General features: G+C 43.6%; 1 protein-coding gene across 1 annotated transcript in view; it reads right to left on the reverse strand.

The window, feature by feature from the left end:
* Positions 1–12,019, reverse strand: part of LOC147710286 (carboxyl-terminal PDZ ligand of neuronal nitric oxide synthase protein-like) — a 270,013-nt gene that overhangs the window by 200,197 nt on the left and 57,797 nt on the right. The window contains exon 2 of the mRNA XM_086920962.1: positions 2,269–2,340. Within this exon, the coding sequence (XP_086777088.1) occupies positions 2,269–2,340 (72 nt within the window). The remainder of the gene's footprint in view (positions 1–2,268; positions 2,341–12,019) is intronic.

The following is a 12,019-nucleotide window of genomic DNA, read 5'->3' on the forward strand; positions in this document are numbered from 1 at the left end:
TATCTTTGATGTGAACATTTACTGCTGTAAATAAAGCTCACTGATGCCTTCGGCCGAGCTAGCGCTATATAAAACTCTCAAAGAAATAAATAGAGACATCAAATTAGTTTGCAGCTACTAATATTCTACAAATACATAAGTATTTAAAGAAAAGTACCTTTCAAAAATGGCTCAATTTCAGAACATGTGGTAATATGCACCGAGATTTTCTTGTTTGGTACAATGAACTTTAGCAGTACACAAAATATTGTGTAATTCTTCTGTGAGCTTCCTTTCACATTGTGAGCAGGTTTAGATAACGAGCATTGGGGTGTCACTACTAAATTGTAATGACTTATTTCACCAAATTAGCTGCATCATTTTTATCACTGTTGAGTAGTGATCGCACAAAAGTCTACAATAGGAAATTAGAAATAGGATTATATTGGTGGCTTTCTTGAATTGTGCAACACTTGCTTCACATTTCAATCCCTAACAATGTTTTCCATTCTATGTGCAAGTTGTGTGTATGAAGGCTGCCGGGGAGACACCTGGAGTTCAACAGTTATTCTCCTGCAAACCACAGACAGAAGAACACCCCACTTCATGAGCCTGCTGAAGGCCCTAAATAAGAACTGACTGTACACAAGAGCCTGACGCCCCCTTTAAATAAGTTAATTTGTCTTGTAGATGCCAAACCCCTTAGAGCCAGGAGGTGAATGTTCTTGAAAACAGCAGTAAGCGTTTTTTCAAAGCTATACAGAAACCACAATTAGAACCAATGTTTACACTGCTTAAAATGAATACATTCAAGGAATTTGCATATCTATCTTGGCAAAATGGAGTATTCATGTTTCAAAGTTAATTTTCACCAAAAGAACTGCATTATTTTCTTAATCCTATGTGAAGCTGTGTAGCTATAATAGATGCGCCGTTATCTAGTGGATGAAATTTTGAAACATACACAGCCTACCTGTACATTCTTAGGAGCTCGTAAAAAAAATTGGGAGCACCACCGCTTAAGGCTTCCAGAATGGCTCAGCGAGATAATACTTAAATACCGGCAGCAGCACATTGACTGCAGAGACAATTGTCCTGCAAAATATGCTCAAGATTATCAGTAACTTTTGCACTTACTTTGCCACTCCCTGCATTTGTGGAAAAATGCTTAATTTACCCGAGAACAACAATGCTGGAGACATCAAGTACTCACAGTGCATAATAAGCTGCTGGGTATAACACTTTTCAATCAGGCCCGGCTTTTGCACAAAGAGCCTGTTGCATTCTGGGGCTTATAGTTCTGTTTTCAACATGGCATGATTTGGGTCAAACATCCCAGCATGCAGGTTTGTTATATGATCTGCATTTTTATAACTCTCGCTCACCCGTGAGAGTATCTCAGCTCTCTCTGGTGGGTGAGGCTAGCCCCGGGAGGTCTTACTGGAATAGCCAGTTTTTCAGCTTCTTGCAGAATTCAAGAAGAGAGGACGAGGCTCTGATGTGTTGTAGGAGGTCGTTCCAGGATTTAGGAGTGATCTACGAGCAGGCACGACCTCCTGATACGTTATGTTATATTGATTTGTATAGTGCATTAATAACCCAAGAGGGTAGCCATCTGCTTCTGTGTATACATGGGTTGTGTGCTAGTGAGAGTCCGGCAGAGCGGAGGTGCCTGGATGACCAGACCAGAGCGGAGGAAGGAGTCACCTGCCAAATGAAGAGACCTGTCTGCTATGGGCAGATTACTGCAAACGCTGCTTACTGTCTAACACAGGACATTTTTTTTTTTTTTGCAGGTTTTAAATAGCGTCTGTGTTTTAAAATGTGTACATTGGATCCATGTCTACTATGTAACTTACCCATGGCTCCAAGACACGTACCCAAGTCTAAGGTCACCAAGGAGTGCGTACTAATTTGCATGCGTCAGTAGCATCTCCATTTCCTGATCTCCACTTTTGTAAGTAAAAATCAATGAAAACGATCAGGGCCGGACTGGCCTTAGCCGGCACCGGGCAATCCCCCGGTGGGCCGCACGGGTGGGGGCCGGTTTTGGGCCCCGAGGGCCTCTTTTGTTACAGGGCCGTAGGATCCTTTTGGAGTTAATGACGATATTGCACCGTTACTGGCTCATATGAAGAAGGTGTTCCATTCTGCGTCTTGCAGACAAATTGACACAACGAACGAACAAATGTGGAGAAAATAGTTTTTTGATGAACACATATAAAGTCATTCCCTGCACTGCTATTTTTGAGAGATGCCACACAAAAAATATAAACAAGGAAGACTTACCCTAATCCTTCTCATCGCAGCCACAATCTCCACCCGACTGCTCGGACGGGGCACATCCAAGCAGCCAATGTACTGAAATAAAAAAAGTAAAAAATCAATTACAGATACTATCCTGCAACAAATTCAACTGGGTCATATTCTGATTAGAAGACATGTAGAATGCACTGAAAATCCAGCAGCTGTTCTGGCTTGCATACTCATGGGAAAAACAGTATGCGTTGTCTATATTCATATGCAAACCCACTGGCAACAACCCAAGAACTTGGTAAGCTTTCAAGAGATGTGACTAGCGCAATTAATGAGATCATTTAAAAATAAAATAAAAATAAAAAACACCATGTACTCTCCTCCTCCAAGCGTAGAAAAAAAATGTAGAAAAAACAAACTGAAAACAATGATTTCTTTCCATAAAAGGAAAAAGATATATAAGAAACAGGCATTAGGAAACAAAGTCCCTAGCCAAAAAGAAAAGCCCTCTGCTAAGATACAGGCCAGTACCTCACAGAAAGGGTGTCCAGCGGACTCCTGTGTCAGTCAGATGGCAGAATTATGTCTGCCCCAGAGTGAAGGAGCCGTCATCCTTAATATGAAAAGAAAATTCAGGGCCCTTGTCAGGGGGCCGCTGCAGCTCGCACCACCCATAGCACGTGCCAAAGTAAGTACCTACACAACCACTAACCATCACACTGCTACAACTGAGGCATTTCAGACTGTTAGAGGCCCTGAAAGCTCAAAGAATGGTATAAGCGACATGCAGAAGTTCTTTTCCATGATTAAATCAACTGTTGTCCTATTCATCTCTAAATTACACGAACAGCAGGTGTGGAGTTCTGGACTTTTTGGTTCCGTCCAGAGGTGTCAGGGTACAACACCCAAAGACCCCGGAGTCCCACCTGCCTTGGTGCACAAATGAACAGAAACACAGGCTTCTCGATGGTGGCGTCAAAGACCAAAGGTTTATTACTGCAGGGACACAGAAGTCACAGAATCTACACACGGGCAGAATCTAGGAGACTGTTCGATTTGTACATTGAGGGTTGCTCCTTATATACCAAAAATTGTGCTCTAGGCAAATATTTCACATGTCGGTACATTCCCAAACCTTTTGTGTCTCTAAACAATAAATATTTGGCGTTACACAGGAACTGTCGATAATATCTGATACCAAACATCACGAAGAGGGGTTCCCACCAGTCCATCACAATCCCTTGTCAATATTGCATTCAAGACCCGGACCGCCTCATCGTAAAGTTCGTTACCTCCCCCTAATAAAGGCCCAGAAGGAAAAGGAGCAGAGCCAGGTGCAGAAGATAGAAAACGGGATAAGAGATGTTTGTGGGTTGTAAATGGGCAAGGCTACCGGCTTCGGCCGCCTAATCATGATCAGGTACAATGGACAGGAAAACCAGTTCAGGTGGGCTGGCCTCGGGCAGAGGAGGCAGCCTTTGTCGAGTCATGCAGCTTCAGCGTGATCTGGTTTAAGGTGCACGTGTCATGTAAGAGGTGAATCTCCGGCTAAGGCTACGTGTCTTTAATCAAAGTGAAGTGAATGAAATGATCAGAGGCTATTGCATATGTGAGGGCAAGGAACCACAAAAATGGCGGCCACGATCTAAGATGGATGCCGTGTGTATATCAGAAATGTGTCAGTGGAAGGAGTGCTCTTGCTCGTAGCGTAGCGAAAACACTAGGATATACTAAATGGATCATTTGCGGTTCGCTGATACTAATTTTATGTATTTCCGACAAACTTGAAAACACGGGTTCAAGTCGTCACGGAACCGTCACGGAACCTCAGACCCTCCTTTTGCCCTTACATAGGCAATTACTCAATCTATGTCTGAATCTAGTTCTATGCTCATCAGGTCAGTGACATGTTGTTGTATCATCATCCTTTCTCGTGTCTTTTCTCCAAATGCAGGTGGTTTCCTAAAACAGGTTGTAGCACAAAGACTACACAGAGCAGGACCACACTGGATAATCAGACAACATGAGAATAGTAATATTAAGATGACACCAATGACCATTAGAACCTTCCATCCCCACGCTGAGATCAGAGTCCAAACCCACTCCATAAAGGACCAGTTTCCCTCATCTACATGTATGGAGTCCGAAATCTTGTGCAACTTAGAGATCGCCTCGTAAACTGTTGGAGCATTATTAGGAATAAAGACACAGCAGCTCGATTGGATCATTCTGCATACCCCACCTCGATCTGCAAGTATAACATCTAGAACCATACGGTTCTGCAATGTCATGAGCCTATCCGCTTGAAGCTCAGCTGTCAGATTGCTAAGGGCACCAGCAGTTTCGGTAATAGTAGATTCAACTACCCGTGTTAGCTGACGTATGTTTCTACTATTGGCCATAGGCCCCCAGAACGGAAGGAAGCCTTTGAAGAAGTCTCCAGCTTCCTGACCAGCGGTATCTTCCTTACTGAAAACACCTCTAGCTACTCTTATTCTGTGGTAATCCGGTGAAGCAGTGTATGTCGGAGGCAACAATCGAGCAATATAACATGAACCTGAAAAGTCAGCAGGCAACCATGTATAAGCTCTGTCTCGACAGATGAAGTAGGTACCCCTGGCAGTAAGGAAGGCAGGGGAAGAGTTAGCCGGAAACACATAAGTCTCTACGCACTCACTCCTCCCTAGCTGAGCTCTCGGATTTCTCCCATTACCTTGCAAACAGACCTGACCTCGGTGAGGTACGACCCAGATTGGAGTTGAGCTTTTACGCTTGCTTTCTCCTAAACTAAGGCGATACTCTGAAGTATTCCAACTTAAATATACTCGCAATTCGTCTCTAGGGTAAGATGGAGTATTATTGACGTCTTTGATCATGTCAATAATTCCCTGGACTAAAGCTTTGTTGGCAGAGTTATATTTAGTGGAGCGTGGTGGGCGTGGAGGATAGGTCTCAAGAGCATAAGCAAAGATGGTTTGAAGGGCCTGAAATGATCCATTGTAGCTGAAAGGCAAAACCAGATAGGGAATACCTTTATCCATAGTGTGGGGTATCAAGCCACACACCCAACAGTCTGTCGTGTTAACTACCAGTTGGTGTTGGTGCAAGAGCTGTACAAAAGTATTATTAATGAATTCTGAGCGTCGAGCTTGCTCATGTTCCGGAAACGAGTGAAAAGAGTGTATAGAAGAAACAGTAGAAATAGCAGGATCAAGGGGAGGTACTGTAGATACTGGCACAAAAATCAAATTTATGCTAAAGACAATTCCACCCACCAGTGTTGCTAAAACAATCAAAAATGTAATGGCACATTGCATCAAGAAACATTTGCTATGAAGAATTCTATTTAGTCTGTTTCTGCGAACGTAAATCACATTTTCTCGTTGCAGCGCAGGAAGTTCCATCTTCTACAATCCGCTCGCGACCACTGATGATGTGTACGTAGATGAAAATGCCTCTGTCAGCCCTGGGAGTTCCCAGTACTAACAGAAAGATCGACCTTGTGTCAGACCCCTGCAAATTCAAACTAGGCACACAGCCACGACCCTACGGCTACCCAGACGGCAAGGCAATTTATTAAAAACAATAAACAATAGCAAACTTCCTGGCTGAAAAGCAAAAAAGTCCAATGTATATAAATATCAAAATCACAATATGCAGTTGCCTGCTTTATTAGTTCGTTTTATGGCTTCTAAGGTTGTATCTTTTCCTTGCTGGTACTGTTTGATCGGAAAATAGTGTATCACTAGCAGCTGTTGCAGAGTTTACGTTCGCAGATGGCAAAGTTTCTTCTGATGCTGGAGACAAATGTTCAATGTTCAAAGTAGTCTTTTCAAGAGGAGAGTCACGTTTCAAAGTGTCAGAAATCAAATCGGCATCGCTGAAAGGGACAAATTTTGGAGTTATTTCAGATTCGGAGGCACCAATTCCCTTCTTCACCCAGTCGTCGTAGGGCAGCGGCAGTGGAACACGCTTTACGTGAGAAGCGTGGATCCAGTTCTTCCGGCCAGCAACACGTACAGCTGTCCTCGTTGCCAGCAGGATTTGGAAGGGGCCGATGTAGCGAGGCTGAAGATTCTTTGTCCTCGCGAAGTTCCGGACCACTATGAAGTCACCCGGTTTCAGTTGATGCCCTGGACTCTCCGGAGGCTTTGGCAAAGCATCAAAAACCTGTTGATGAATAAGACTTAATTTAGCAGTCAAGTCATAAAGATAGTCTATCAACATAGGATATTCAATGGAGCAGAATTGTTTAGGCCTTGGCACACCCCAGACATTTGCCGGGCGGCCAAATACAATCTCATATGGAGAAAGCCCTATTCTAGAATGCACTGTTGCTCTCGTTGATAACAAGGCCAAAGGAAGTGCGTCTGGCCAAGCCAAACCTGTGGATGCTTGAATTTTGGCTATTTTAAGCTTGAGGGTGCCATTGTAACCCTCGACTAAACCAGCAGACTGGGGATGGTTCGCACTATGAAATTTTTGTTTCAATCCTAGACCAGCACACACACTCTGCATAACTTTCCCTATAAACTCACTTCCGTTATCTGACCATACAATCCGTGGCATTCCATACCTAGGGAAAAATTCTTTGAGAAGAATTTTGGCAGTTGATAAAGCAGTGTTGTCCTTTAGTGGGTATGCTTCTATCCACCTGGAAAAAGCACAAACTACCACCAGGACGTATTTTAAATTGTTGCAGCGTTCCATGTGAATGAAGTCTAACTGTATTACTTCAAAGGGACAGGAAGGAGGAGCAAAATGACCAGCTGGAGTTGGAGTTCCCTTGCCAGGATTATGCATCAAGCACACCATACAATTTTTCACCACTCTCTCTGCACACTTACTGATTCCCTCATTCTTCCAAACCGGAGCTAACATCTTACATATCCCTTTAGAACTTATGTGCGCCACTCCATGCGCCATCGTCACTACTGCAAGCACATACGCATCAGGCAACATCCAACGCTGCTGTTCTGTCAAATCGATCCAACATCCATTCGAGTCCAATTTGCCCGTACTTTCTCTCCATACGCGTTTCTCTTCCTCAGTCGCTTCTTTCTGAATCTCTTTCACACTTTCCATTGTGTCCTCACACATTCCAGACTCAGCAATCCATCTTGCAGACGTAGCAACATACATTCTACTCATCATGTCTCTAGCTGTCTGTTTAGCGGTTTCATCAGCAAAGGCATTTCCCCGACCAACATCATCCGTGATTGCTTTATGAGCACTGCACTTCACAATCGCAACTTCAGTCGGTAAGGTTAGAGATTCTAACAAGTCGTTAACTAGCTGACCATGTTGAATCTTAGTCCCATGGGACGTAATGAAACCCCTTTCTCTCCACAACCGGCCAAAACTATGGGCCACGCCAAATGCGTACTGACTATCTGTAAACACATTCACTCTCTTTCCCTCAGCTAAAACACACGCTCTCGTAAGAGCTATTAACTCTGCAGCTTGGGCAGAATTCTGACTCACTCTTGCAGTCTCCACAATCGTCTTCAAAGTCGTTACCGCGTAGGCAGCAGTCACATCACCATTCTCCAATTTAAAACATGACCCGTCCACATACAGCGTACCATCTGGGTCGGATAGAGGAGTATCTCTCAAGTCGATACGACCTTTTGTCTCTTCCTCCGTTTTGAAATAACAGTCATGTGGCTCAGAATCACTCGACTCTTGATCAGTCGGCAACAATGTTGCTGGGTTCAATACATTGCATCTTTTGATCTGAATATGACTCGCTAATAACGTCAGCTCGTAACCAGATAATCTCGCACTAGTAAGGTGTTGTGTCTTCGTTCGGTTCATGAGTGTGTCCACTGCATGAGGAACCATGACCACTAGCATATTGTTCATCACCAAACCAGCAGATTGTCGAATGGAAGCTGCAGCTGCCGCTGTAGCCCTCAAACAACTAGGCAATGCTCTAGCTACCGGATCTAATGTTGATGAGAAATACGCACAAGGGCGTTGTTTATCACCAAACTTCTGTGTCAAGACACTCAACGCGCAACCTTCTCTTTCGTGAACGTAGAGCGTGAATGGCTTACTGTAATCAGGTGTGCCCAATACAGGAGCTGAACACAAAGCTTTTCGTAATTCAGCAAAACTCTTTTGACATTCATCAGACCATGGCACCGGACTCGGAACATTTTTCCCAGTCAAAGCTACCAATGGCTTTGCTAAAAGTGAAAAATTTGGGATCCATTGCCTACAGTAAGAGGTAATACCTAGAAAGGCACGTACTTCCCTCTGTGTGCGTGGAACACTCATCTGCGTAATTGCTTTTATTCTTTCTGGGGTCAACTTCCTTCCCTCCTTTGACAAGAGATGACCTAAGTAGGTTACTTCTTGGCAGCAATATTGCATTTTGGAAGGTGACACCTTATGATTCAAATTAGACAAATGATGCAATAGTGAAATTGTAGCTGCCTTGCAAGTTTCCTTGTCATCGGCAGCCACCAAAAGATCGTCTACGTACTGTACTAGGGCAGAACCTGGAGGAAGGACAAAAGAATCTAACTGGCTTTTTAAAGCTTGACTGTAAATAGATGGACTTTCACAGTAGCCTTGTGGAGCGCGTTTAAATCTGAAACTGCGACCTCCTAAACAGAAGCCAAAAATATCTCTGCTTTCCTCGGCTATCGGAATGCTGAAAAAGGCATTCTTCAAGTCGATGACTGAGAACCAATTGGCTGTAGCGGGAATCAATGTTAGCAAGGCAGTAATGTCTGGCACTACAGGAAACTGCGGAATTACAATCTTATTAACTTCTCTAAGGTCTATGACAAACCTATAGACTGGAGGCTTTGTAGGATCTGTTCGTTTCAAAATCGGCAATACAGGACTATTACAAACATTTCCTCGCGTTTCTTCAACCACACCTTTTTTAATCAAATCTTGCACAATCAATAAGAGTGCACGCTCACCTTCATTCGATATTTTATATTGAGGAATTCTTGGAAATTTCACATTCGCTTTCAAAGTTACTACATACAGTGGAATCTCTAGTAGACCTACATCATTGGGACCAGTCGCCCAAAGAGAATCAGGGAGTGAACGTAGCTCCGGCGGGAGTTTGTCCATTGACAAGTACATCGGAGAGGTGAGTCTTTTACCCAAAGTAAGCTGTACTCCTTCCGGAGAACAGTACAATGTCGCATATAGTCGTTTTAACAAATCTAAACCAAGCAGATTTTCATTACAACCTGTCGTCAAAATTAAGGGTGCTTTCAATTGACACGGTCCAACAGAAATAGACAAAGGACCAGATATCGGGTTGTACACAGGGGCGCCTGAAAAACCTACGGAAACATTTGTTGAGCCAGACAAAGGTGCGCCAGGGAGTTTCGCATGCATGATAGAACTTTTTGCGGCACCAGTATCCAACAGAAACGGTTCGACTACACCTGATGTTGCTACTGCGACATAAGGCCCACTCTGATCCACTGGAACTGATACTACTCCCTCTCTCTGTCCATGGCTGTCCTAGTACCCATTTTGTTGAAATCCCTCTTCAACTTCACAATAATCCTCAACAAGATATTGCTGAGATCTATTCTGTTGAGCTGACTGTACATTTTGTTGATCAAAGTGATTAGAAGGACGATCATTCGTTTGTGGAGGCATAGCACCTCGTCCCCGACCTCTAGAATTCTGTGCAAAACCACCACGACCTCTCTGAGCTGCTGCCGCATTATTTTGCGCTAAAATCTGACAATCATTTTTATAGTGACCCTCTTTCTTACAGTACGCACACTGATTCCACTGGTATTGAGGCCTGGTCGAATTATAATCTGTCTTTTGATACGAATTCTGTTGCATATTAGTCTGATTCGTGCGAGGCGGATACGCCTGCTGTAAAAGAACTTTAGTCTTTAAATCTTTCGTTTTCTTCTCTGATTTCTCCTTTTCCTCTTTATCCCTATTTTCATAGTACTGTGCAGTCGCAAGTATTTGCGCTGTCGTAGATACAGCCCACGCACTTTCTGAGTCTTTCAATTTATTGCATAATTCGGGTAACAAATTATGCACAAATTTATCGACAAACAATCTCTGTCCTCCTTCAGTGCTCATATCCTGACCACTATGGTCTACAAAAGTCTCTTCGAACCTCGTGAAGAAGTCGGAGACACTTTCGTCTTTCTTCTGCTTGCATGCGGATAATTTATCCCAATTAACACGCAATGCTGGCATCAGAGTCTTCATTAAATCTATTATTCTGCCAGGAAGATTAGCAATTAGGGGTTCGGGTTTCGCACCACCTGTTTGTTGAGCATCTGCTGCAGTGATAGCTGCCCAATCACCACCTAAAGCAGCCTGATGATCCTCTCTACGAATTTTAGCCCACACTGGTTGTGGAACTACATTACCAAACAACATATCAATGTCGGCTAAGTTCATTATACAAGCCTCAACTGTCTGTGTCAATTCCTTGTAATATCCGGCTGGATTCTTACGTGGATCTGGCAAGGCCTGTTTCACTGCTAACACTTCTGCTTGCTTCCACGGAATATGTATCCATACTCTTTGGAACTGTGCTGGAGCAGCTGCAATACCCGCATTATCATCACGTTGTACTGCCTCGCGCCAAATTGGAGGAACTTCCCTCATAGGATATTGGCGACTTGGCTTCATTCTACCTTTCTCTAAATCTCTCGGGGAACGAAGAGATGGATCAATCCTAAAACTCAAAATGAGTTCCATCGCTTCCTTTATATTATCGCCCACTATCATTCCAGCAGCAAACTCTTTTTGAATTTTAATTAAATCTTCCAAATCTGATTCGACATCGTCTTCTTCTATTTCCTCACGCAACAACGAGCATATCTCGTCGAAGACGTATCGCTGCGTTGGCTCTCCCCATTGCATAAATGTCTCTAACACATCTTTCGTACTATATCTTCTAACTTTTGTAATCCATCTGAGAGCTGTGGAGTCTAAAACTCCCCGTTCCTCAGTACTTGGAAGCTGACTCCGTCTCTGAACAGAGTCAGGAGTAGGAGTCTTAATCAAGGTTTTATATATAGGCGACAGCATATTAGTAACAGAATCAGTAATTCTTCGACGAACAGAAAGTGGAGTTAGTACACTCGCAGACATAGAGAACGCAGTAGAGGTAGGAATAGATGACGAAACAGTAGGAGTATCGAGGAAAATAGTTTGAGGACCAATAGGTACAGTGGTAGGTATAGGAGCGGGCAGTGCGGGAAGAGGAGGAGCTGTAGGAACATTTACATTCACCACAGGAGGTATAGGAACTTGATTCTGAGGAACAAGAACACCAGGTTGTCCAGCAACCGGCAATTGAACATCCGGTATAAGTGGAGCCGCAGCACCTTGTGCGTACGGTGGAGGCGACCGTAACAGATAAGATAGCAGAGGATCGTTTTCGGAATCCTCCAGTATCTTAGCCATTTTCGATGGCAAGGCAGGATAGCACTTGTCAATCGCTAAGTTACGCTCTCTAATGGCTACATCTATGGCTTTCTCACACTCGTCAGCCTGCAACTGCTTAGTCGCTTGCTCTAGAGTTAACTCTTCTAGTTCTTTTTGCTCTTTTTTCAACCTTTTCATTTCTCTCTGTTTGGATTCTTTCCGCCAATAACGAAAAGAGTCAAACATTGCCGGCCGGGCTTTCTTCCTAAACAATTTCGCTTCTAAATTGTCGAGAATCTCTTGTTCAAAACTACCATGCAGTGGCCAGCTAAGGACACCATCCTTCTTACAATAACGGACCCATATCTCATTATAAGTTATAGGACCCACACCATAC

This window comes from Lissotriton vulgaris, chromosome 5 (genome assembly GCF_964263255.1).
Source record: "Lissotriton vulgaris chromosome 5, aLisVul1.2, whole genome shotgun sequence".
In the NCBI taxonomy this organism is placed as follows: domain Eukaryota; kingdom Metazoa; phylum Chordata; class Amphibia; order Caudata; family Salamandridae; genus Lissotriton; species Lissotriton vulgaris.